Source organism: Dromaius novaehollandiae, chromosome W (assembly GCF_036370855.1).
Source record: "Dromaius novaehollandiae isolate bDroNov1 chromosome W, bDroNov1.hap1, whole genome shotgun sequence".
Taxonomy (NCBI): Eukaryota; Metazoa; Chordata; class Aves; order Casuariiformes; family Dromaiidae; genus Dromaius; species Dromaius novaehollandiae.
This window is the reverse complement of record NC_088130.1, coordinates 23177397-23205219: the sequence shown is the minus strand read 5'-3', so window position 1 is coordinate 23205219 and position 27823 is coordinate 23177397. Positions and strand designations below refer to the sequence as shown.

Genomic DNA, 27823 nt, shown 5'->3' with positions numbered 1-27823 from the left:
TGGCTCGGGGGCGCGGGCCGGCGGCTCTGGGCGGGCGCCGGCCATATTGGATCGGGGCGCGGAGTCCGCCGGTGCAGCGCTGGTGGCTGCGCGGGCGGCGGCCGGCTCCCTTCCTCCTCCTCCTCCTTCTCCGGCTTCCCCGCGGCCGTGGCGGCCCCGCCGTCCCGGCTTGCTTTTCGGGCGCCGCGGCTCCCCCGGCTGCCTTTATCCGCGCTGCGCGCCGGCCGAGCCAATCGGGAGCGGCAGCGGCGAAGCGCCTCCTCGCTGGTTTCCCTCCTTTTTTCTTCGTTCCGCGCCCGCACCGGGGTTTAACCGATCCATTCCGGTTTTTTTTAATTCTTATTGCTACTTTTTATTTTAGGCTTTTCTCGCCGCTGCGCTGGCTGCGGGGCCCCGGATTGAGCGAGGCGCGGACGGCGACGGCGGCCCCCCCGCAGCCGCCCGCGGGCACCGGGGTTTTTAGCTGTTTTTAAGGCTTCCTCTCCCCCCACCCCGGGGCGCCCCCCCTGCCGCCCGCCATGGCGGCCGCCACGCCGCTGGGGCCGCGGGGCCGGGGCAGCGCGCCCGCCACGCCGCTGAGCCCCACGCGCATCTCGCGGCTGCAGGAGAAGGAGGAGCTGCGGCAGCTCAACGACCGCCTGGCTGTCTACATCGACAAGGTGCGGAGCCTGGAGACGGAGAACAGCGCGCTGCAGCTGCAGGTCACCGAGCGCGAGGAGGTGCGCGGCCGCGAGGTCACCGGCCTCAAGGCGCTCTACGAGGCCGAGCTGGCCGACGCCCGCCGGGCGCTGGACGACACGGCGCGGGAGCGGGCCAAGCTGCAGATCGAGCTGGGCAAGATCTGCGCCGAGCACGAGCAGCTGCTGGGCAGGTCAGCGGGGCCGAGGGGCCGCGCGTGGGTCTGTGTGTCTGCGTGGTTGGGGGGGCCCCGGCAGTGCTTCCCCGCCCCCTCCCCCGCTTGCTCCCCTCCATCCGCCGCAGCGGCCCCGGCCCGCTCCCGCCATGTGCCGCCGCCGGGCTTCGCGTTTGAATGAATGAGCGAGGGCGCGAGCCAGCCCCGCTCCGCTCCGCCTCGGCGGGAGGCGGCGGCCCGGCCCCCGCGGCGGGCCCGCCCCGCCCCGCCGCTGCCGGCCCGCGCTGCGCTGCGCTGCTCTGCCGCCGCGGGCAGGTGCTGCCGGGGCGCCGCCGGGCCCTGCAGGCGCGGCGGGTGTCCCCCGAGGGCGTATCGCGGCGTGAGACGCCACAGCTGCAGTCGTGATGGAGGCTGCCCTGAAACTTCGCCTGATGTGTCTCGAACTAATTAATATTGGAGGGCTCCCGGTTTTGAGTCAGGAAGACTTTTTTTTTTTTTTTTTTTTTTTCCCCTCTGGTCCGATGGATATTTAATAATAAATGGTGTGATGAGCGAGTGCCTGGAGTTCTTTCTTGCTATTCTGGCTGTAGGGTTCAAGGCGCTTCAAGATGAAAAATGCAAAGTGTCGATGGTTTGCACAGTGGCTTTGGGGGGTGGGGGAAAACCACAAGTGAACTAGGGTTTTGGTCATGTTGCACTCTAGGTTTTCTGCTTCCCCCCTCCCTCCCCACCCCAAAGATGTAACTTTATAATACAAAAATACTTGAATATTCAAGTACAGTTCATTGAAGCAAAAAAAAATTGCATTTTTTTCTGGATACTCAAATGGTATTAAAGGCAGATTCATGATCAGATAACTTCAGAATTTAAAGTGAAGGCACCACTCTAGGGTTTGTACTCTTGACAAAGGACTAATTTGTGCCACTAGCTTTTGTGCCTTGCACAACTGGCTTGACTTTTGTTTTTTTAATTTAAATCCTACTTCTGTAACTGCTGTAGTTTCCTATTACCAAAGGAAATCTCTCTCTTCTTTAGAAAGCTCAGTCAGAATGACAAAGGTGGCCTAATTTCATTCTTAATATAACAAAGTTTGTCTGCGGATTGATGTTGAAGGTAAAGGACAATAAGCAATGTTATTAGTTTACTCTTGCATAATCTGTTAATTTTGACCTTCAGTTAAATACAATCTCAGTCGTGATTCCGATAATGAAAAAGATACTTCCTATGTAAACTAGTACATTGATGTCTTCCTGTGTCTGCAGACAGCTCTGATATGTTTTGGGCTCCTAACTTTGTTTAAAACAAAGACAAACAAACAAAGCTTCTAATTGGTGAGTCTGTTTGTTCTTGAGTTTGCTTTTTGGTGCCCACTGAAACTCTTAAATCAAAGAGATCATTGATAGTGACAGGGAAAGCAAGGTGTAGCTGCAGATGGGTATCAAAATGACTTCACTTGAAAGTCAAGCCAGAAATTTCAATCTCTTTGCTAATGACTTCAGGGGAAAGACTTAAAATTCTCAGATGCTGACCGAAGGATATGTGGGCTTGGGAAGAAGAGGCAATCTGTAGTAGAAGCCATAGCTGCCTCTTCCCTTTCTGCAGCTGTAACAGGGCCTTTCATAATGTGGATGTGGAAGTTCTTCACATTCTCATTTATGATTTCCTGTACTGTGATACTTAGCAAAAACTTGATGAATGTAAAATTGCTTTTGTGCTGCAACTGTGGCCTCTTACAATGACTGGAGTGCTGTTACTCAATATTCTCAGTCTGTGTCAAAGAGATCAGCTTTGTACACTACAAAGTGACAATGAGTTTCTAGTTCAGGACTAGAACTCCTTAATACTGACAGTTAATACTATTTGAGACTGCTAGATTCCACTTAAGTCTGTCCGTGGTTATTTGTTTGGTGGCAGACCTTATTCTGGTATGTAGTTTCTTAAGCCATCCCTGTGTATTTTTAAGATACAGGTGGATATCTGAGCTGATCTGTAATTCTGTTTTCCAAGTCTTTAATTTAAAAAAAAAAAAAAAAAAAAAAAAGCTTACAGATTGATTTGGAGAACACTCTCTGATGGCTGTCTCTTACAGCTGTTAAGTCCTATTAAAAACTAACAAAAAGACTCTAAAACACTTTGCACAAGTGTGCATGGGTTTAGTGGTAGTTGTAATGATCTGATTTTGCAGTGTGAGGTAAAAGTTTGCATCCTCATGAGAGGAGTTTCTGTGCGCTTTCAGAAAACTGAAGTGTGGTGTACACAGTTCCCAGTTTAAAAACTGGGCAGAGTAACTGTGGTAGTTGAGATTTGGCTAACTTATTCTCCAAAAGACACTGGGAATATTCCCAGTCTTGTTTACTGATTCTTGTAGAGTAAACCTAATCTTGCACTTCTCTGTGAGATATCCATCCTGGACTTTGGAGTGAGGTTCATCTTATCTCTCCTTAGCTGCATAAGGTTGTAGTTGGACATGATAGCTGAGCCTGTCCAACAGTGTGCTGCCACTGAAGAAAATGGGACCATATATGTGTAATGATCTGATTTTGCAGTGTGAGGTAAAAGTTTGCATCCTCATGGGAGGAGTTTCTGTGCCCTTTCAGAAAACTGAAGTGTGGTGTACACAGTTCCCAGTTTAAAAACTGGGCAGAGTAACTGTGGTAGTTGAGATTTGGCTAACTTATTCTCCAAAAGACACTGGGAATATTCCCAGTCTTGTTTACTGATTCTTGTAGAGTAAACCTAATCTTGCACTTCTCTGTGAGATACCCATCCTGGACTTTGGAGTGAGGTTCATCTTATCTCTCCTTAGCTGCATAAGGTTGTAGTTGGACATGATAGCTGAGCCTGTCCAACAGTGTGCTGCCACTGAAGAAAATGGGACCATATATGTTCACCATCTGTCTAGCTCTCATTTTTGGCTTTAGTCTTGGTTATTTAGTAAACTGACTTGGATCATTAAGATGGTGGAAAGTTGCTTACTTTTTCCTGCTGATCTAGTTTTCTGTTCATTTAGCAGAGAACAGAGAAGTATGAGAACTGGCATATAGGGTGTGGCTGGCAGCAGGGCGGAGAAGTGGAGTGAGTAGGACTGTGTTTTGGCACCTGCAAGCTGTTCACTTGACTTAGATGTCTTGGTAACCACAGCCTGAGTGTCAGACTAGTTGTTTTTAGGTATTTTGTTTCCTTTTAGAAGCAGTGGAGATAAGTGGTAGGATGAAATGCTCTTTGGAGATGCTCTCTGACTGTGGAAGGCGCATATATGATTAGTTATTTAGTTGGCTGAAGTTGGCCAAAATGAATCCTGGTCTAGCTGCGCTTCCTGTGCTGTTTGAATATTTTTGCAGCTGGTTGTTCCTGTTTCCCTGGATGCATGTACAACTCTCCATTCTCTAGTTTGTACAAAATTCTTCTGGAGTGCTTTATCTATTTGTTTTATTCTTTTATTCTTTATTCTACTACATCTTTTAGTTGTTTGACTTCCCACCTAATTAGTGGATCAAACTCAAGCGTCTTGTCACCTTCAAAATTTTATAGGACTATTCTCACTCTTCTTATCAAATTAAGTTTTAAGGCCTAGTCACCTGTTTGTTGTATTTTCTGTTACTTAACTTCAGTCTCATATATGGTATGATTTTTGTTTTGTTTTTTCAACAGAAATGTCAGAGCCTCATTCCATTCATATGTATAGTATCTGACAAAGAGCTGTGGCTTGTTTTTATACTTGATCTTCCTATATGTAACGAACTCCTTGCATACTGTGCTTTTAGGGAGTGCCTGTCATGCAGTGGGTGCTGCTGTAGCTGAGTAAATAAATAGGCTTCTCTTGATAGTTGAAATATTAAAGAACAAGAGAAAAAATGAGGTGAAACAAAAACAAAACCCCTCCCTACTTCTGTTCTGAGGAATGGCTGGGGAGATGATATGCATGACTGTGAAGGAAAAAAAAAGGCTTGTGACAGGGAAGAGAGATGCCAAAATAAATTTCTCATCTCAAGATTATACTGCAGTGAGAAAGATCCAAGTACCCTTGAGTTAAGGTGTATAGAATTCTTGGTCAGCTCTTGGGAGGTGGAGATGAGGGAAATCCTATTTTTCCTCATTTGTGAAAGAATTGGGAGAACTTGTCAATTTAACAGTATTTCCAGTTTATTTTTTCCTTTATCTGATTAGGTGAGACTTTACTGTATACTTTCCTGTCAGTGATAGCTATTAGAAGAATTGCTGCATTTTCTTGCTTTGAGCAGCATGTCCAATTGTGATTGCCGTGTTGCTGTGCTGCTAACTAAAAACAGTCTTGGGAGATCCAGGACCCTTGGTCTTGCCTTCATACCACCTGTTTTATATGCTGAAACAAATATTTGCATGGCTGCATGGTGAACAGGATTGGGAAAGTGATGTGGCTGGAAAATGAGCTGTGATCGTGTTTGCCAGGTCGTCATACAGGCACTGTTGCCTTGAGAGAGCGTGCAGAAGAATGGCAGGGAGCCCCAAGAGGAGGGACAGCTTTGTAAGTGTTTATGGCGGGATAGTCATGGTTGGTAGCTAGGCTACTATGGGAGATGGTCTTTTTAAATAAGAGCAACATTAGATTCAAATTGATGATGGCAAAGTGAGGAATTGTGGCCTGGATGCAGACTTAACTGTGAGTGCAAGACTAAAGGTGTTCTGGATATCTAAGCTTTAGTGTTGCATAGAAAAAGTGTCCGTGCGATGGATTTCCAGCTATTTGACTTGCCTGTGAATAATGAAGGTGAAATTAGATAGTTTCCTATTGCCCTGGAAATAGCTGGATCCTCAGCTAGAGTCTCAAAGCATGTGATGAGCTCAGTTCAGCACCAAACTCCTAGCTGCTGATCTTAGGTAGAATGTCCTTCCTGTGACAGAGCAGTGCAGCCTTAGATGGGACTTGAAAATACTACAAGCTTCAAGTCCTTTGAGGAAAGAGCTAAATAGATGATACTGACAAAGCAGTGAAGGAAATGATGACATTATGAAACATAATGTAAGTAGCAGATGCAAGAGTAGAATTTTGAATTGCTCTATGACTCCAGCAGGCAGGATGAAGTTTGCTCTTCTGGGAGGGAGTGTGTCATGCTTCCTTTGTGTTCACTAGCTGCTAACCAGGGAGAGTTGTAGAGCCAAAAGAAAAATTCTGATCTGTAATTTGAGCAATTAACCTACTGACAGTTTGCATTGTGCAGTTTGACACAATTGTGTCGTCTAGTAATGCCATATTAAAATGCTTGAGGACCATTCAGTAAGTTCTTACTTAGTCAGTAAGGCTTACCGTTACTGTTACGTTACTCTGTCTGCTTATAGGTTGTGTTTCAGGATGAATTTCATTTGATGAATACCATTATGGGGATATGTTTAGGTGTATGGCAGATTAATATCTCTAGTTGGACTTGTCTGTCTGTTCCAATTTCTGTTATGTGAGGTGATCACGCTCTTTAGGAAGCGTCAGTTGGTGTTACGCTAGTTCATTTAGGAAACTCCTTGTTTACATTTGTCTTTGTGACAGGCTGAGATTTCACTGTGGCATTTGTCCAAGGCTGAAGCACATCTGCTGTCCTCTTAGAGGAGATAATTTTCTTCAAAGTTACTTGTATCACACCATATAGTTCATTGAAGATATTGGTAAAGGATATAACTGTCGTTGATTATAACCAAATGTGTTGCAATGCAAAATTTATAATGCAATTAATTGTGGCAAGGTACTGTAACTAGTTCAATACTTTTTTTTTTAATCTTTAAGAAATGATTTCTCTAGCTTTTTTTGCTTTGTATCTTGAATTGGTTTTCCTTCTCTGTCTTTATTCTGAAGTGAATAGTGAGGTAGAATTGAACAGTAAAATAAACATCAATATGCACTTGATGTCAGCCTATGGCCTCAATCACTGGGCAAGCACAGTGCAGCTGGTACGCTGAGCAGCTGCTCAGAACTGTGTTGTCTTAAAGCAAGCAAAGTTGTAACAGCTGTTCCAGGGTTTCCTGTGGTGCACATGTGGTACCCTGTAATATGCTAGAGGTACTGTTTGGGGAAACTGATTTAATATTCTTTTTGAAGCATATATCACTCTTGGGGAGTGAAGTCAAGATTGGTGGCTGGGGAACTGCTGAACTTTAATCTGAACTCAGTCGCTGTTTTGGTGTGTGCCCTTGAGACAGCATCCCAGAGAAGGAAGGAGAGGATTAATTAAATTCTTGCATGATAATTTAATCAAGTGAAATGTAAGAAATCACCTGAACAGTCTAAGAATGCGTCTTCCATGCAGTAGCGATTTTCCTGTTGGATGCAACAATGCAAGAAACAAAGCACTGGAGGGTAGGATGGTGGGAGTTAAAGCTTTGTTTTCAGGTGTGTGGGCATGTAATGATGACTTGGAGCAGTAGGTTTGGAGAAAGCTATAGGATAAATTTGAATTAGTTAAGTTGGGAGTTTGAGACATACTGCTGTTGAAGATAGTGAAATTATGAGAGCGTTAATCAGATTCCTGCTGAATGTTCACAGCTTGATTCAGATTTATTTAGGTACCTATACGCCATTTATTCTTCTGTTCTTGTGGAAAGCTTCGGTACTTGCTTTTACCTTCCATAGAATTTTGTTTAACTTACAATCTTCATTAAATATGTTCTGCAAATGTTGTGGTTACCTATTGACATTTAATAAAGGGACTCTTTCTAGTGTGGGTTTGTTATAGAAAACTCAAGGTGTGAATGTATTTTGGAACTGTAATCTAACTGGCATTTTAAGGTACTTTGAATTGTTCATTTTTGCAGGATGTGTTTTAAGGTATATTGTTTATTGATATATTGTATAAATATATCTTCTGGTAAAGGAAGCTGTACAACCACAGTTTGGGTTTGTTTGGGTTTGTTTGTTTTTTCCCTGCAGCTAGTGAGTTCCTTGTTTTGAATCTGTAGGGATTGTTTTTGTTTTCCTTTATTTTTGTCTTTAATCAGCTTTCAAAATTTGCCACATCTATCAGGAGTTGCAAGCTCTTATGACAGACCTACTGTTGGTGTTTCCCCCCCACCCCACCCCCATTTATTTCCAAAAAGTCATTCTAATTTCATATTAATTAGGTAGTTTTTTTAATAAACATGAGGTGCTGGAAAGAAGACCAGATACTTTGTTCATTAAAGGTAGTTAATATTCAGCAAAATGGCTGCATGCCACTCTCCTTGATTCAGATGCCTGATCATGAGTTACTGCATCCTGAATTATCTTCTGAATCAGCAAATACAGAAACACATCAGACTTTAACTGTATGTTCTGGTACTTGTAACTGTCTTCTCTTTTTCAAATGCCACAAATAGGGTGAATTTTGGGCAATGACTTGATGTGTGCACTTCTTGCATAAAGGTTCTGCCGAGACTGCTGGGTAGAGAAGGTGGATTCCAGTGGTCAGCTGTTGGAGCTCTTGGAGAAGAGTCACAGCTGAGCAGTAAATGTTGATTTCAAGCACTTCAGTTACTGTCTTCAGTTGACTAAAATAGAGAAGATGAGAGAAGCAAGAACCAAGTTATAATCTGAGGAAAGACAGTCTTGCCTAATTACTTTTATAGGTATATATGAAAACATGAATGCTTTCAAACAAGGTCACTTATCATGAACAGCTTCCTTGTAAAACATAGCTTTATTGTTGCCTGTACCTTAAGGGGGGGGGGTAGCAGGAATACTAAATGCTTCATATTTTGTTTAGCCCACAAAATCAATGACCAGAGTCCATTTTTTGTTTTTGGTATTTCTCCACAATTGGAGTGAAAAAACAGCTCACTAAGGTGCAGCACCGTGTAATTTTGTAGGGATGTAAATGTGGTCTACATTATAACTGGTTCTGCTGCTGGCACCAGCATTTCTGTAGCTGTGCCATGAAGTGGTCGAAAACCACTGTTTTTTGAGGAGGGTTCAGTTAGTGTTTGTAACACTTAGCTCTGTGATTGAGCCTACTCTAAGTGCTGGCAGAAATGAGGGGGTGGGTGTGGAAGAATAGGAAAGGACCTCCCTTTGGGTGGCATCCTGCTCTTGTCAGCTTCACAGGAGTATGAAAGCACAGCTTGAGATCTAGCTACCCACTGAAAGGAGCAGTCTTGCTGCCTTTCTTGCATTGGGTGTGGGGCTTATCTGGCTCCAGGGGGGCCAGTTCATTTTATTGAACTGGTAGAAAATTATTATCTTTTTCCTGGGTGGCTTTTTTGCTAGTTTAGCAAGAAATTCAGTCTAGGAGATCAAGTGTACCTCAGAGTTGATGCAAGAAGAGGGATGATTGCAAGTGCATGAAAAGGGAACCTTCCTCTTTCAGTGTGTTACTTAGTGGCTTGTCCATTTCACTGATCTACAAGCCAAGTGGGTCAGGTAGTCTCACCAAAATGGTGATTGTCCCAAGCTATCTGTAATTCTGAGAACCTTGAATTAGCTTTAAAGAAGATAATGCAGGTAACCAGGCACAACTTAACCACAGTAGCTTATAGTTGTGCGTGGGCTGATTTATTCTGCTTTACAGCATGTATCTTGGGAATGGAGAGCAAATTAATCTGTCTGGAACTTTGTGTCTCAGCTGGACTGAATCTGGTATGAGAAATTAGCTTGTTTAAAGGTAAACTGGTCAGGTAGTGAACTGCAGTCAGGGAGGTTAGATGTACTCTGAGAGTGGCATTGCCAAATGTCAAGTTCCTTGGGTGACTGGAGTATATTGGGGAAAGGAGATTGATGATTATTATTGCACTGTGAGCTGTGCAGAGCTTTTCCTATGATATATATGGGTGCAACTCTGTTCGTGAAAGAAGTGCTGATAATATCAGTTAAGGCAGAGTCTGAATATTTATTCTTTACATGTTTGTGGAATCTATTTGAGTTAAATGATATGGGTTGAATTTCTGAAGTGCAGTTTTTACTGAAGTGGGGAGAAAATTAAGGGGAACTGGCTGTTTTGTTGCGTCAGGTCGTAGTTCTGCATTATTTAAAAATACAGTTCCATGGATAAGAAGATCCATGTATTTACCACAGATTTAAAGTCAAAAGAGAGGAAAAAACAAATTTCTTCTTCAAAGGTGAAAGCGTTTTTTTTTTTTTGCTTTTATTTTTTTCTCTCAAGAACCAAACTATTTGAAGGAGTTTTAGCTAATTTCTGAACAGTACAACAAGAAGGATTTTTTGAAATATAGCTTTGGCTTTTTGTGGAGGGGAAAAAAAAGCTAGTTATTATTGAGAGTCTGAAGTTCTTGCTGGTAAAAATTACTAGGTGCAAGGATGTAGTATACATCGGGTGTTTGTTTTTCATAATTTAAAGAGCTTTTCTGATGTTGTTGCACTTTCCCATATTCCTTTAGGGCTGGGATGACACACTGAGTTGCTGAGATTTCATCTGTCTTTCAGTGTGTGAGGTTTTGAGTTGTAGTTCCTGTTTCTTTCTGAGAGTGTGTTCAGATAAGTTTTAATTAGACAACTCATAACACTAATAACACTTAATTTTAATACCCTCCCCCTGCCTTCTGTGACTTCAGTAAATTAAATTATAGGATGACTTCATAGCCAGTCTTTTTACAAACATGAGCAAGGGAAATACCTTGAGTTGGTGCAACTGGTAATACCTCATTTAGGGCTATGGGTAGCATAATAGGTTTTAATGAGACTATTGTTGTAAGTCTGCGTTAAACATCTTTTCACTGTTGCTCCAATTGCAAGAGCTCTGTTTTCAGCCACCTGCCTGTTCAAAATCCCTTTCAGTAAGGGATATGGAGAATGTTTCCCTCTTCAACTGTAGGATACTTTTCTGGGGGCCATGCAGCTGAGGCAAGCTGGGCACATGTGACTATAGTTTCAGGATTCAGCTTGACTGGCTGGCCTCAGCATGAAGCCTAGCGAGACAGCGTGTGTGAGGCAGTCTCTATGTGTTTTGGATAAGCGTTCTTCAACACTGGTCAAGCAAGGAAGGCCTGATGTGGGCTGTCATCCTTCCCACTACATGAACGGATAGACTTTTTCTTTGTGTGTGTTTTTGTTACAGACGTTCCATAGTGAGACACTTTTCCCCTTTCCTCCTCTGCCGTATGGCCTCCTTGCATACTGGAGTTTGGGCAGGTCTGCCCAGAAGGGGAGGGACAGGATAGTAGGCCTGCAGTGAGTAATGGAGAGAGTTGGAAGTAGGAGCCCATGTGGCCAAAACTGAAATCCTATGCTCTTGTCTGATTTATGGACCCAACTGTTCTGAACTGTTGGGTCTAAAAAATGCAAGTAAAAATACTGTTGATGGACTACATTTTCTCCTAGATATGCCTGAGCAGTAGAAATGATCATCAGCTGTTTAAAAAAATGGTAGCGTATACAATAACCGGTGTGTATCTCATGCTCTTGCAGCATGCCACCTTGGTGGATGTGGGGTTACTCGAGAGGGTTTGGAGCTTAGCCAGTGCGTGCTGTCTCTTACATAAAGCCTGCCATCTTGTGGCTGTAATGCAAAGTTGTCCAAAAATTTACTTTTCTTTGGACAGATGGTCTTTGGAAGCCTTTGTGCACACACTTCTCTCTCGAGTTTGATGTTAAGCACATATTGTTATATGTGATATTGAAAAAGCATTCATTAAATCTGAAAGTCTCCTTTTAAAATTGTGTATTGATTTGATATTAGTCTAATTTTGCTGAGAAAATTTGCTATTGTCTCTTGTTAGTGCAGTATCTTGATTTAAAAAGTAGTGAATGTTTTAATGCTTTCAAACACTTTGAATCTCGTTTTTAAGACTCTTTTCATTTACTTTTTAGTCTCCTGAGTTTAGTGTTGTGAATTCTGATTTTATTTGTTTCTGCAAAGAGAAATGTGAAAGCCGAACAGAAACCTGATAGCTGTTGTTCTACTGAGCCTGAACCTGTCCCTTCTTATAAAATGTTCCTAATTTGATTATAAACATTAAGACTTTTATATGCTACTGTCCTAGCCAGATATGGATGTTTGGATATCCCAGAGAGAAAAGAACCAGCTAAAAAGCAAGAGTTTTTTGTTACACATACTTAAACACAGCTGCATGTGACATCTAAAGATTTAAGTCATTTTGATTTCTGAGTATGCTTTTCCTGAGACATTTCCCCTATTTTTGGTAGTAACCTGTTGTAGCGTTATTTGTGAGTGATTTTAATTTAAGCTGAAGAGCATGGGTTTGTGTGGAGGCATTTTAGTTTTTTCTTTGTTTCCTTTGTTTTCATAAGCATTTTTAGGGAACAACCCCATTGGAAACTGTTTAACCACGTGCATAGACATGAAAACTAATTTGAGCAGTGATTTGAGAAACTTGACTGTCTGCCTTCTTGAAGACAGTGACACCTGTACCTCTTCACTAGTGCAGTTTCATTGATGGCACAGACTATTGTGTAGATGGGATTTGGATATCTTTGCTGTGATCTGTCCAACCTTGCTATTATGTATAATTAGAAGGGTGCTGCAAAGCAGTTCAGTAGGCTACAGCCTCTATTAATGGAGAACTGGCTTAGAAGTACTGAATGTAATTTTCATGAAGAAGTTGGTCTGTTAATTGGAAAGGGATTACTTGGAGCCCAGATGGCGAATCCACACAAGTTCCTGCATGGATAAAAGGAAGTGTGGAAAACTTGTTTCTACCCTGTGGAAAGGGCCTTCTGACGGGGGAACTTCCTTCCTCCTATTAAGGTTTTGGTGAAGATGGGGCCTTTTACAGTGACTATCTAAAGAGACAACAAAAGGTGTCTTTAGTTGCAAACAAACACGTTGTTCCCTTTTTCATGTATGCCTTACTATTAAAATCCTTTGACACTGTAAATGTTCCCTTTAGATTAGGGTTGCTATGGCGCAGGCAAATATCATGCTGCTGCTATATAGGATGAGAAAGCAAAACTAAGGAGTTTATTTGAATTGGAGTAAATTAAGCCAAGACAAAATGTTTTTGTTAGGTGACTCAAGTTTTAAGATTCAGAATATACCTTGTTTTCCTAGTCATCAGCCTATTTTGGGGCATTTCTAGACTGACTTAACCACTTTCTCTGATTTATCCTAGTTATGCAAAAAAGGAATCTGATCTTAATGGAGCCCAAGTCAAACTTAGAGAGTTTGAAGCAGCCCTCAATTCTAAAGAAGCTGCACTGGCCACAGCTCTTGGTGATAAGAAAAGCCTGGAGGGAGAACTTGAGGATTTAAGAGACCAAATTGCACAGGTGAGAAGAAATGGCCCACTGTCAAGATTTTGCCATCAAATGACATGTTTCATAGATATACGGTATATCCATAGTAAAAGAGCTACATTTCATTCTGATAAAACGCAACTTTATAGCCAAAAATGGAAGCAAATTGGTCATCTTGTCAGTACTAGATATAAGTTATGGTTCACTGTGAGAACTGGAGGCAGTACTCAGTAGGTGTCTGCTTGTGTTCAGTATTGTTCAGTTAGCTTATTAATGATGTGAGTGGTGAAATAGAGCACTCTTAAAAATTGCAGATTCTATGAAATTTCAAGGGATGGCGCTTTAAATAGCAGAATTAAAAATTTCAGAGTGCCTCGCAGCTCTAAGTTTGTGATTCTCTGTGCCCTCCTTTGCTTCTGCCTGTACTTCTCTATCTTCTGGACTTCTAATAGAACAGGGAGAAAAAAGTCTTGTGCTAGTTTTGTTAACCCTTTGAAATACTTGATTTGTGGTCTGCAGCAGCAATAGGCAATAGGACCAGTCTAGGAGATGTCTGAAACCCAGAAAATGGTTTTTCTTTTCTATTTGTCAAGTAGAAAAACTGAAGATTTGCAAGGAAAATTCATAACCGTCATTAAAATGATCATTATCAATGTGCAGTATATAGAATTCACTTCTATAAGTAACTGTTTAAAAAAAGTGTCTTAAGTTTTGTATTTAATTGTCAAGTTAAGGCTTAACATGCAGTTAGCCGCTACCTGTTGGTAACTGAGATCCTTGTATCATGAGTTCTGCTCCATAACCTTTGCTGTGCTGAATCTTTTTAAATTTTTTTCTTTTTTCCTTTTGTAAAGCTTGAGGTTTCTTTAGCTGCTGCCAAGAAACAGCTTGCAGATGAAACTTTACTGAAGGTGGATCTTGAAAATCGTTGTCAGAGCCTCATTGAAGACTTGGAATTCCGTAAAAATATGTATGAGGAGGTAAAGTGATTCAGTGTCAAGAATTTGCAATTTTAAAGAGAAGAAGAAAACTGAGGTTCATTCTAGAGTAATTTAGATTGGAAGGGACTTCCGGAAGTCATCTGGTCCAAACCCCTATTGAAAGCAGGGTTTACTTCCATTCTAGCTGGAAAGTTACCATTTTTCTGTTGTAGAAAAATAACCTGTGAACTAGAGTTTTCGTAGTGTTATGTACCATGTTCTTTTGTGTTAAATTCTCTCTGTGGTGCAATGTACATTTCTTTTCATAGTATTGAAAAAGTAAATTTAAAAAAAAACTTTCCAGAAGTGTCCTCATGAGAAATAAAGTGGAGAATGGCACTAGAACAGGTGCTTTGAACCTATATTTTTTAAAAATTTCATTACTTTCTAATAATAGAACCAGAAGTTGTTGAATTCTTGTCTTTTAGAACTTTTTCTTGTCACCCTCTCTTACCCTCGTAGTGCTTAATAGCACGCAGGAGGAGCCTTAAAGCAATAACAGATTTATCTAAAAGTACTGTCTTTTGTTCCATGTGTGCATTTCCTCCAGTTTTAGCTTTGGTCATGTTGTTGGAATCACTTTTTCCAGCGACTAAGGGCAAGCATACAAGTAAGGGGAGGAAGAATACTGGCTAGTGAAAGTGACCATTTGATTTTACAGTACTTTTGTTTTGTGCAAGCATGAAAGATACCTGTATAATCTTATGCAAGCATAAGATACCTGTAAGGAAAGGGGGGTATTTCTAAGATCTAATAATGATGAGTTATATTTTTTTGAAAGTGCAGGCAACCGTCAGAAGGCAGCGTGACTTTACATGCTGATGATGTCCTAGCTCTTATTTCAATGTCTCCCTGTTATAAAATAAAGTACTGTTCTGATCAGACTAGGGAAATGGCCCTGAGAAACTTCCAGTCTTTCACTACTGTTAATTCATTTCAGTAGAAACACTGTCAAACGTAAACTACTCTAATGCTTATCTGCAAAGCTAGCTAAAAGCTATATTGCTTGCTGAAGAAAACAAATTGCTCTTGGCTGATAGTGTTCCAAAATTTGTCTTGCCTAATACTTACTGAAGGTTATTTTTCTGTTTTTCTTAGGAAATCAATGAGACGAGAAGAAAACATGAAACTCGCCTAGTTGAGGTTGATTCTGGGCGTCAAATTGAGTACGAACACAAACTGGCCCAAGCACTGCATGAAATAAGGGAGCAGCATGATGCACAAGTGAAACTGTACAAAGAAGAGCTGGAACAGACTTACCATGCCAAAGTGAGAACATCTTTTCATACAGCTGTCTGACATACTTCACTTTTGCTTTATTTGAGGGAAGGATAACATAGTGTAATTATTTGCCTTTCAGAGGTTTTCATTCTGGAGCTTGGTTTAAAATTACCATGCTTTTGAATATGAGCTTGTATTTTGAGATTTCTTTTGAGGAACAGGGTTAAACCTCAGAAAGCGCAACAATATAGCAACTGAATTAGCGTGGCGACTTTGGAAAATGTGATTAGTACTGGGCTTACTGTGAATTCAAAGAGAATTAATTTGTTTATTAAAAATCCATTGTATAAACACAATCTTGATGATAATGAGGTATCCCATATTTTGTATAAAACTTGCTTCCTGAACGCACTTTCTGAGAAGACAGCATTCTGAGTACTCTGACCCTATATGCAACATTGTTACCTAGAAGCTTTACCACACCCAATGGTTTCTGCTTTTTGCTCTCCTAGAGTGAAAACACATTTGAACTGAAATCAGTTATACTTCGTAATTTCCTTCCTCTACTGTGATTCAGCATTTCTGTAAAGAGGAATCCTGATGTCTCAACTGAACCTAGTTTCTGTGGCTATACTTCTCACACTTGGTATCTTTAGAGACAAGGTGGGGTGTTAAAACAGATAAAAGTTGATACAAACTGAATTTATTAGCATAGTTTTCAGTGAAAAATTATAGTCTTAATGGTGTGTAGTTGCCTATCTTTGGGGCTTCAATCTGACTTGGAAAAACTAGGGGAAAGAAAATGACTGAAGGTAAGGTCTAGTCAAAAATATTTGGTTTAGACTTTTTGTATTTACTAATCTAAAAAACCTTTCATAATTAAGCCTTTTTCATTCCCTTTCTTCTCAGGGTACTTCTATATTTAAATTTTTAGATTTCATTTCATCTGAAGTGTTGAATTCAATAACTAGTCTGTAGTGCTGCCTAAGCAGATGTAGTGTTATTCAACAGGAGTGTTGTAGCTAGTTAAATGGAATGGCTGCTTCTTGTTTGCATTAACAGATAAAATTGAGTCTGAAGTAGTGATGGAATGAAGTGGTGGTGACTCAGGGCACTGGTACTGTAATGTTAAGTCATATTGCCAATGTGCTCACATTGAGCTGAAAACTAACATTGGTGGGGGGTTTTTTGGGTTTTTTTTTTTTTTTTTTTGGAGAATTGGTAATTTCAGTTTACTTTCTACTATTCAAGCCTACTCAAAAAACAGTGCTATAGTATTTGACAATATGAAGTTAAATATTGGCCAACGTGAAAACTGAATTTAGCAATCCAATTTGAGTAATGCCTACAAGGGAAACCTTAACAAGTTTTTAATCCTAAAATACTCAAGAGGACCGTGATTTCAGATAGCTCAATCCAGCATGGTAATTGAGCTACCATATTTAACCCCTAAAAAGAGAGATGTTTCATTGTGTTACAGCTGCAGAGAGGAACTTTGCGGCTTGCTGCTCTGTGTGGCTTTGTTTGGTGACTCATTTTTCTTTTAATAAAAGATGCTTTGAAACTGATGTCTTAATGTGATTTATTGCAGCTTGAGAATGCTAGATTGTCCTCTGAGATGAGCACTTCTACAGCCAACTCATTAAGAGAAGAACTGACAGAAAGTCGCATGCGGATTGAAAATCTTTCTTCCCAGCTTGCGAGCCTTCAGAGAGAGGTAACAAGCTATTTCTGACTCTTCAGTCTTGCTGATTAGAATTATTGATTTTTTTTTTTTTAATATAAAAGATTTTTTTCTTTCTCCTAACTTGTAAGTATACTCATTTTCATGGCTTGCATTTGTCTTCTTTCTTACTGTTCTGTAAACTTCCAAATTCCTTAATATTTCTTTTTGATAAAGTTGAACTGTTTTGTGCAATATCCTGCTACTGTGGGTATCTGAAAGGCAATAGTGTTAATTATCTTCTGCATAAAAAAAAATCCACTATATTTACTTTAAGAGATCAGTTACTGGACAAAGTTTGGAATCAAACTGTTTCTGCTATCTCTTTTCATTCCAGCATTGCTCTAAATATATGAGGGGAATCTGTCCTCCCCTGAGTTATAGCTCATCTTTTACATGTGTTAGTCTTCAGTCAGCCTTGAGTGCTTTGTAGACGGTAGCCTGGACTTCAGGCTCTGTCCCATCAAGTTCACTTGTTGGAAGTGCATGCCAGTGTGATGTCTTAGTAAGGTCTTTATCATATTAAGAAATGGCAAAATGCTGTTTCATCTGAAAATCTTAAACTGCAGGAAAAATTAAAATAAGATATCCTAGAGCTACCTAAGAATCTGATCCCACTGCATTAGATTCTGTAGAAATGAAACAAAAATCTTGCTTTATTTTCTAGATGGATGAGGCAACATCAGGCGCAAGTTCTCTGTTAAGAGTCCCTAACACTTTAACAATTTAGTTCTGTTCTATAGTAAATTGGATCTCTAGTATAGGAATTTCACAGAGCAAGATTTAACGCCAGAGCCTGAATACACAGTCCCTTTGTCTATGTGATATCTTTCCTTCTTACTCTGTCTTTCACCCTAGATCCAGTTTGCATCTGGAACTTTAAAAAAAAAAATGTGGTGAACTTGCCAGGATTAGGGTGAAATATGAGACTGAGAAATATATCAAATAACTATACTTGAGTGTTTATAGAGCAGGGTCTTACGCTAGATATACTTGAAATCAGATCACAGAGCACATAGATCATACACACAAAAGTATGACACAGCCCATAAGCCACACATTCAGTCCTAGCTTATTTGCTGGGAGTAGCCTCATGCACTCTGCGCTGGGAAATCTGAAATGAAAAGAAGATGTGTTGAGGCCTGGTTCTGAAGTGGGCTTTTTTATAACTTATTAATCAAGTGAAAATGGAACAAAGCTCTCCCCCACCCCCCAGGAAAAATGTAAATTATTAATAGTATTTAACATCAATCACTTCTGTAATTAGTGATTTTTTTTGAATTCCTACTGTACAGTAGACTTCTGCAGGATTTCCAAATTTTGTGTATTTCAAGTGAAGAGTACGTGCAAGGGGCATTATTTACTAATCCCCCTTCCCAACTTTGCAAATACTAATGAGTCTTTCCAATTTTCTTGTTATATAGGCAGTTTAATCTCTGGAGGAGATCAGATGATGTAATGAGTGTGCGTGAGGTTGCACAGGAACTGGATTGAGACTCTTGTCTGCTTAGCTCTTCTGTCTTTACATTATCACTATCTTTCTTTGGTGTTTCAGTTGATATGGATTTCTGACCTTTTTTCTTATGTTAGTTGCTCATGGAAATATGCTCAGGGAAGGTAAACCTTAAAGGTCACATCACTTGGGTAATCTTTAATAAGCATTCCATTCTCTGTATGCAATACATACATACTGGCTGATGTGATTTTGAAGTATGTGAGAAACTAGCTGTCATCATGGACCAGCTACCACTGTACTATTAGCAATCCTTGAAGACTTGAGTAATAGGCAGACAGTCATTCACTGAGAATAACTCCTATTCCTTTAGAGTCTCTTCCAACAGAATTTGAAATCTGCAGCAGCAGACTGAAGCAAGCGACAGACCTCTGAAAGCTAAAGATAAATTATTTATTGTAGGATCTGAAGTTTTGAACTGAGTTTTCATTCTACATCCTGCCCAGCATGTCTTAAACACAGCCTGACTCTTAAGCTCCACTTTTCTTGACTGAGTAACTTCAGTTGCGGTAATGTTTCTTCACAACTTGGGGGAAAAGGAGCAGATAGCTTGTCTGTCAAAGTATTGTATGGACAATTGTTTGAGTATGTGACAGATGCAAGTTTTATTGAGACAAAAGGCATGAAGTTTGTAGGCAGTGAGGTGGGGAATAGGAAGTTGAAGATGGGTGGGGTTGAATTCAGAAAGTGGTGGGGGGATGCTCAACCTAATCTTACTTTTGAATTTTAGGATGTCTGAACAGCAGAATGCTTGGAGATGTGAGTGAACTTTCCTCTGCACTACTGATGTGTCTTTCAATACTTTCTAGTCTAGAGCATGGCAAGATAGAATGCAAGAGCTTGAGGACACCTTGGCTAAGGAAAGGGAAAACTGTCGCAAAATGCTGTCTGACAAGGAGAGGGAAATGGCAGAGATCAGAGATCAGATGCAGCAGCAATTGAGTGACTATGAACAACTTCTGGATGTTAAACTGGCCCTGGATATGGAAATCAATGCATACCGGAAATTGCTGGAGGGTGAAGAAGAGAGGTATGAAAGAATGTGGCAATGAATGTTGATACTGCTGCGTGCTTCACCTACTTGTCTAATTCTCTGTTAAAAGGGAGTTCTTGCTGGAAAACACATTCATTAGGTGCTTTCCTACTTTGTCTGAGGCACTGTTCTTTTCTCCCCCTTATATATGACATACACTTCCAAGTCTTCATGAAAGCAACCTGCCTGAGTGTCAGACCACTAGCTCTCTGGGGGAGCAAACATCACTTCTGATAAGATTAGGCCCTGGGGACATAATGAATTGTCATTTGTGCATCTGTTTGGTGCTGCTTTTAATGCTCTTTTTCAGAAGTAATTACAGGGTTATTTAGTTGTCAGCTAGTTTTCTTTAAGGATAGAATAAGAATAATAAAGTCATCACTTTTATGATTACCCAGCTTGAGGTAGCTACACTTCCCACAAATGACTCCAGGGTTCAGCAATATTGAGCATTTTTGCTTTATAGGTCACAGCTGTCATTTGAAGTAGTTTGACGTTTCTGAACTAAGTCCTACTACCCTGTGCTGATTCCTCCTAAGTTTGAGGTGACAATTTTTTTTTTTGAAAAAAGCCTGAAACTTCTTTTTTTTTTTTCATTACAATGTTTATTTACAATATTCCTGTATCTTTAGCTAAAAGAGCTTGGTTATACCAGAATTCCCTGCTGGGAAGAGGGAGAGAGAAGAAAATAGATGGTAAACGAAGGTAGAAAAATATAAAATCAAGAAGTATAATCTATGTATTTTGTTTTTTCTTCAATTTAGGCTGAAACTTTCTCCAAGTCCATCTTCTCGAGTGACAGTTTCACGGGCTTCATCAAGCCGTAGTGTACGTACAACCAGAGGAAAGAGGAAGAGGATCGATGTGGAAGAATCTGAAGCCAGTAGTAGTGTCAGCATCTCCCACTCAGCTTCTGCCACAGGAAATGTGTCTATTGAAGAAATAGATGTTGATGGGAAATTCATCCGTTTGAAGAACACCTCTGAACAGGTTTGAAAATGAACTCATGATGCAACTCTACAGTGGGCTTACTGGAAGTAGAAGGCATCCTCAGCACAATTTGAGGCTTCATGTTGATGCTGTAGCTAAAGCATGCTGTGTAAAAGTGGTGGCACTAAGGTTTTGAGTTAGTGTGCCAAAATGCACTTTTAAACAGCCTCTTGGGTTGATGCTGACTACTTCCTGATGATTTTTAATGCTCTTCATGGCAAAATTTAATGTTTAGGTTTCACACTCACCAAAGCACTAGATCACTCTTCAGAGTTGTGCCTTGCAAGTAATCTGGCTTTTCAGCTAATGTTACCAGTGATAGGAAACAGTGAAAGCGGATGTCGACTACTGTGGGAGCCTTTTCAGAAGTTTGTCTCTGCTTTAAAAAGGCCAGAAAGAAATGCCATACTTGATGCAAAATAAAGGTCAAAATTTAATTGCCAGGTTCCTTCTGCTTGCATATAGCTTCTCTAAATCATAGTTTTTCTTATTCCTTGGTTGCATCCATAGTTTTCTTTTCTAAAAGAAAGCACCTTCAGAGCCCATTCCACCTCTCTGCTGGCTAATTAGATTATTTATTTCTAGGTAGCATCTAGTTCCTTTGCTAGGTAACTCCTTGAACAGACTGCTTCTGAATAGCTTGGAGTTTGTACTGAGCAGGGGAAGGGCAGGTTGTATCTTTGCTTGTCAGAGGGTACTTCATTTGAGTAATAGTCAAAACTTTTTGCTATTTTCCCTCAGAAGGATGTTGGCTGTTGCATTCAATATTTTTTTTTCCCCTCAAGATATTACTTGTAATCGCTGTATGACATTTCTGTGCTGTATACAGACAGTTCTACAAATCATCACAGGGTGGGGCTGGAGACGGAGCACTAAAATTTCTTAAATATCTTTGTTTGGGAGAAGAGAAAATTGAGCATTTTTCTCAAGTGGGGCATCAGAATTACAAGACCTAAATTCTTACAGCCTCAATTCCAGAAAAGAGCTGAATAACTCTCGTCTTGACCTGTCCTGTCTGCAGCAAAACTGTATTTAGAAACACACAAGCTGCATTCTTTGTTTTCAGTGATGCATAAACTTTGTCTGATGTAGACAGATCCATTAGCTTTGCTACAAGGGAGCTCCTCTTGATGTTTTAAACGACAAAAATTAGTCTAGTTCTAAATGTCTCTGTTTCCTTTCATCAAAGGAGAGACAAATTCCTGTGTCATAGGCATCATCATCATAGGTGTCTTAATCACCTAATCCAGGGTGAGACTTGTCCTCTAGGAGTCTTTGTTCACTGAATGGAAGAAGCCTTGGCAAACTGTCCTGGTCTAGACAGCTAATTTTTGGGCAGCCGAAGTCTGACAAATTAAAGCCTAGTTCTAGTGAGTCAGGACCTGTCAGTTCATGCCTTTTGAGTTTTTCAATGGTTTTCCCTTTGTCATGTGCCGCATAAAGTCCATTCCCTTTGTCAGTCTCTGAGCTATGATGAGTGTACCAGCAGTTCTGGTACTCTCAATAGCCCTGGGTGGTTTTTGGTTATAATGCTCAGAAAGGTGTCCAGAGCTGAGCAACTGTCTGTACTGCAGTGTAGTAAGTTGTGCCTAGGAATCATTGAAGTGTTTAATAGAGCTATATATATATATATAGGTAGATAGATATAGATATAAAATGTAAACTCATCTTTTAATGCAAGTATGGTGTATTTTGTTGTAATGACCAACAGAATGTCAGTATTCATTAAGATAAATAACAGTTTATTTAAGATGTTTTTAACTGTCTTTTTTCAGATTGCAGAGGCAACTATCTGATGTTTGGAAAATGTGGGGGGGGCAGGGTGGAGGGGTATCTAAAAAAGATAGTTATATCTAGATATAACTCTTTCTATATCTATATGTAAAAATATATATAAAGACTCTTTGCAATACTATATATATAAATATATAAAGACTATTTGCAATACATATCTACATATCTGATGGACTAAGCTATAATAAAATTCTGATGTAAATGATAAACATCAGTTAAAACCAATTTAACAAATTAACAAATAAAAATATATATTCAGCTTTAATTTGAAATGAAAGGTAAGACCAATTTAACTACAGAGTAGATGTTTACATGCTGAAGATAAAGTGGTAGTAAATGTTATTACTGAAAGCTCTGTATATCTCATGGTTTTACATGAAAAATACCCCATGCATGTAACAGAAGATGACTGTTGGTGGAAATTGGTTCTTTTTTTCCTCCTTTCTATTAGGATCAACCTATGGGAGGTTGGGAGATGATCAGAAAAATAGGAGACACTTCTGCTACTTACAAATATACCTCAAGATACGTACTAAAAGCAGGCCAGACAGTTACAGTAAGTTTCAGTTGTTTGTGTGAAACAGACTTTAGAACAATTTATGTATGTTAGTAAGATGCATGGTTTTTAATTTTGTCCTTTTCATGTAAGTGTTCTGAAAATAAGCTCTTATGTTTGTATTGAAGTTAGTTTTATCAATTTCTGGGAAGAACAATTTCTTTGTAGACAGAGCCACATTTTTCAGAAACTTTCTGTATGGAGGAATAGTTTTGACTGCAAATAGATGCATAGATATTCAGAAATTTTTCTGCTTGCACTAAAAAATGTGGGGCTGTTTTAATGTTTGAAAAATAAATCCATAAACCCATGAAGTGGCTAGGCAGAGACTAGTTTTTTCTTTTCTTAACTGGAGAAAATGCACCATTCACTTAAATGGAATGTGTTAACTCAGTAGACAACATGAAAATATTTGCATAAGACTAGCAAGTAATGTTTACATAAAACCTCTCTTACCAGATTTGGGCTGCAAATGCTGGAGTAACTGCTAGCCCTCCCACTGACCTCATCTGGAAGAACCAGAATTCTTGGGGCACTGGTGAAGATGTGAAAGTTATACTGAAAAATTCTCAGGGAGAGGTAAAAACCCTCAGATACAGTTAAATCTGTTTTCATTGACTGCATTGCCATCCCAGTGTTTCCCCCAGTAAAGGTGAAGGCAGAACCATTGCAAGGGCTTTGAATGTGATTTTAAGATGGGCTTCCCAGGAACAGTAGTCTTACCTTGTTTAGTAAGGTTTTCTCTTTTTGCGTTCCAAGTAAGCGTACTCTATCCTGTCTTCAATAACCTAACTGTAACTTAGGAGTGCAATATTTTGAAGCTCGTGAATTTTTCCTTCTCCTGCCACATTGACTATCAGTAGCAGAAGAATGATTTGTTGAGATATTCCCTTGATGCCATGAATTGGGCTGTGTCTTAAAGTATGCTTTGAGGGTTAAAGGTGTTTATATGCTTTTCAGTGATTCTTCTGTCTCTTAAATTGGTTTTCATTTAAACTCTGTGTGTTTGTGGGGAATTTGGAAAGTTACAGTGAAATTTGGTTTTAACAAAGAGGCATTAATTCTGGTAAGGTGGAAGTTCTGACTTTGGCCAGGTAGATCAGTTGCTGTGACATTTAGCAGTTGGAATAAAGTATTTAAATATAAAACATCCAAAATAAATTTTGAATAAGTTTGAGAAGTCCTTGTCAGAAGGACTCCTTTTAATCATTAAAAGAGACTTAAAACTAAAGCATTACGAATCCTAGTTGTATACTTTTCACGTATGGTTGTACATAGGCAAAATCTGTTTGGGTAGCTTTTCCAACAGCTGGAACTCCTGTCTCAAAATGTAAGGGGATTTATATCAGATCATTGGAGGAGTCAAGTCTTAAATTAACTCTGTTGTAGGAGGTTGCTCAGAGAAGCACCGTCTTTAAAACAACTTTACGTGAAGGTGAAGAAGAGGAAGTTGAGGAAGAAGAAGCAGTTGAAGCTGTGGAGGAGGAAGACCTTTTCCACCAGCAGGTGTCGTATTAAATGCTGTTTTCCTTTTTATCTAGGATGAAAATAAATAAATAATGAATTTTGGCAAAGTACTGTCCTTGTAACTAGAACAAGTTGGGCAGTGTATGGGGTTTTAGCTTTGCGGTTTGCTTGTTAGTGTGTGTGTGTGTGGGGGGGATGTTTAATTTTTGTTTTTTTTCTTTAAATTTTCTTTGGGGTTTTGGTTGTTTTAATCAGTAATTTAATGAAAGCATGAAGCTTTGTTATTAAACCTAGTAGAAAAAAATACTGCTTCACGTATTCCCTTGAGGCTGAGAATTGGACTGTCTTAAAACCAGGTTTTGAAGCTGAAAGGTTGTGGGATTTTTTTCGTATACTGTTTTTCAGGTAAGGTTTTCCCTGGGCCCATTGCTTATGGTGAAATTTGGCTTAAGCCAATTCACATAAATTTATAGTCACTTTGAGAACTTAGACCTCATATCTCGCATGCTGTTAATACACTATCAGGGAAAAAAATGCCTCAGGTGCGCTGAAGAAATGCAGCTCTAAAGACAGTGGAAATGTGAACTTGAAATAACAACATAAAATGTTTTGAAACGTAAGAGAAAATACTGAAACATAACATACTTGGTTGTGTGTATTTTGAGCTTTACCCATTGTGTTATGATTTTGACCATGAAGTTAGCCTTTCTAAAAAGATACTAAATGTAACAAACATTAAGAAGTTCTGTAATGCAAAGTTCAGGTTTCTTACCTTGGCTAAAACTTTGCTACATTTCGGTTAGTATCTATCTTAACAATAATAGTATCTTAACAAGTCAGTTATGCAAAATAATATAGACCACTAATTAAGAGTGCATATATAAACAAGCAGAAGATGGAGGGAGTGGGGGCTGCTTTGGAAATGACTGGTTTTGCTAGCCAAATTTTTGAGGCTTTAAGTGAATCATAACTTTGTGGAATTTAATATAGTCAGATTTTTATTGCAGTTACACAAAAGTACTGAAGTGCTTCCAGCTACTCTTTGGTTTCTGGGATTGTGTATTTCAGCTGTTGTGCATGTCAATGTTTTTGCTTGAGAAAATGTCATAGCAAGAGTCAGTTTGTTTTGATTTTAAAAAAGCATTGTGGATGTGTTCCTCACAACACTTACCAATTATCTGAACTAATGATTTTTTTTTTTAAGTTGGGATTCCAATAAGAATTATTTAACTTGTGTTTATCTGGTACCCATCTTTCATTACCTCTCATAGAAGAGGATACCTAACTTCCCTTTACTTACAGGGGATTGCAGGTTGTATTACAACTTTGGTGCAGACTGACTTTTGATAAGACTATGCCAGGCGTATAACTGTCTATATGAAAAATGTTCAGTATGTTATGTGGAGCTGCTAACCCCCCTGCCTCTTTCTATTCATAACAGGGAGACCCAAGGGCATCTAACAGAAGCTGTGCGATCATGTAAACTCCTCCAGTCAGCCAACTTCCTCAAATTATGGTAATCCTTGCCTACAGAACAGAGCCTTCTCAGAAGCACAACATATTTTTGTATTTCCTTTATGTGAATTTTTAAGCTGCGAGTCTGATGGCCTTAATTTCCTTTGTCACTGAAAAGGAAGTTTTGTAAAAGAAACCGTATCTGTAACTTTCTTGCAAGATGTGAATTATTGACACTGAACTATGTACTGTTTGAAAAATGACATCCCCACACACAAAATTTTTATGCCAGTCTTTTTTTAAACCTTGTTAGAAGGGGAATATGCCACTGTGTTCTGGGGTTTGGTTTTTTAGATTACACCACTTAGACTAGCCATCTGCCGTTGACCTCTTTATATTTAGGTGCTGTTGGGGAAGGGGAAGGCATTTTCGATACTATGAACTTTTTTGTACTGAAGACTTTTTTTCTACAATGTGATCAAGGTTGCAAAATCTTTTTATAGAAAAGAACAGCTTTGTTCAAAAAAAAGAACAGAACGTAGCCCAGTTGATCATGTAAGCACTCAGAGGATGAAGGATGCAGCAAAACTTGTTTTTATTGGTACTTTCTTCTTTACTTAGATTTCTTATTCAGGAAGGGGACTCATGTTAAACGCGTTAGTTGTGCTTTTAAGATAGTGTAACCGGCTTAAATTTTCTTATGTGATATTAACAAATAAAAGGCTGTTTTAATATGGATTGTCTTGTTTGTTTACAGTTTGTAAGAGCTCAGAAATACGTCTTTTAGGAACCTAGTTTAGATTTGTATGGAATATAATTGTAATTTTCAGCAACGTGGAAAACTTTTCTGTCCTTTCTGCGTTCATCTAATCTCTGAAAAAGCTTTTGAATAAAAAAGTAAGTGTCTCTATATAGACATTTCAAATATGAAGTTTTTAGAATTTGTTTTTTGATAGAACTGAGCTGAAAATTGAATGAGTGTGCTGATTATTTAAAACTGATAGGCTTTGAAGCTGGAGAAGCATCTGTGTAAATGAATTGGTGACACTTGGCATGTGAAGATTTCTCTCTAAAAACATGGGTGACCTACCTTGACATTTGGAAAATGAATTCTTTAGAGCGTTATTAGAATTCTCTGTTGCATAACTGTTTCTGCCTTGCTTTTGCTTGTAGGTTAGTTTGTACTGGACTGGCTGCTATTATCCAGTACAAGTACCAGGCTGGGCTGTTTAAGCACTGCCCAATGGAATTCTGGAAATGCTGTACATAATTATCTTCCTCTTAGTTTGGAAGTGTTTCTTACATAACAAAGTTAGACTTTTTTTGTACATGTCTTTCACCTTAGGCAGTTTGCCATTCTGGTTATCTACATGGTGGCATTAAGACTTGTGCCAGCACAAGGTGAGGGGATTGCCTTAGGCTTATGTGGGTGGGGCGAGGATTAGTGCAGTTGCTTCTTCTGGCAGTAATGCTGGCTTAAATAACTGCGTTAAACCACAGTGCAAAACTTAATTCAATTTCTTATATTGTTTGTCTGTGTAGTGTCAACATTTATTTTAATTATCACTTCTGTATGGTACAACGCTCTGAATACTTCTAAACTTGATCTCCAGGATTAACAGCTTTCTGTTCACTGTGGTCTCAGATACCTATAGCATACCCATCAAAATGGAACACTTTTCCTTTTATGTTGCTGTGGGAAACCATTAATTCCATTCCTTGCTGCAAGCTTCTACCATTAGCTTTAAAAACAAACAACATGTTCCAGTAAAGCCTTGATTGAGCCCATTGAGACTGTTGTTCTTCATCACTGTTGGAGGGACTATTTTGCATATAGCCATTAGTTACCATCTTAATTCATAATAGGAAAACGCCAGTAGAGTCAGTGTTCTTGGTTCTAGATTTTGTAGAGGCTGTGTTTTGTTACCACAGGATTATGAAAAGTGGCTATAACTGTCTCTCAACTGAACGTGCAGCTAGGAGCTGCTCCTTGAGAGCTTTTAGATGAGTTGTATGAATATTCTGGTAAATCAGCACTCTTGTGATGGCTGTTGATGGGAAAAATGCTTATTTTAGAGAGATAAATCCGCTGT

At 39.6% G+C, this 27823-nt stretch overlaps 1 protein-coding gene across 1 annotated transcript; it reads left to right on the top strand.

Annotated features, from left to right (window-relative positions):
• Positions 1-26468, top strand: LOC112992386 (lamin-B1). The gene is made up of 11 exons (XM_064499885.1): positions 1-871; positions 12875-13031; positions 13853-13978; positions 15077-15247; positions 16791-16916; positions 19245-19465; positions 20233-20458; positions 22704-22808; positions 23268-23387; positions 24198-24314; positions 25717-26468. Exons 1-11 carry the CDS (start codon positions 519-521, stop codon positions 25756-25758), a joined length of 1764 nt encoding a protein of 587 aa, XP_064355955.1. The 5' UTR covers positions 1-518; the 3' UTR covers positions 25759-26468.
• The last annotated feature ends 1355 nt before the right edge of the window (positions 26469-27823 follow it).

Coding starts and splice junctions, on each gene's coding strand:
- LOC112992386 (XM_064499885.1), top strand. CDS start 519: ATGGCGGCCGCCACGCCGCTGGGGCCGCGGGGCCGGGGCAGCGCGCCC. Junction 872..12,874: donor CACGAGCAGCTGCTGGGCAG/GTCAGCGGGGCC, acceptor GATTTATCCTAG/TTATGCAAAAAAGGAATCTG. Junction 23,388..24,197: donor TGAAAAATTCTCAGGGAGAG/GTAAAAACCCTC, acceptor ACTCTGTTGTAG/GAGGTTGCTCAGAGAAGCAC.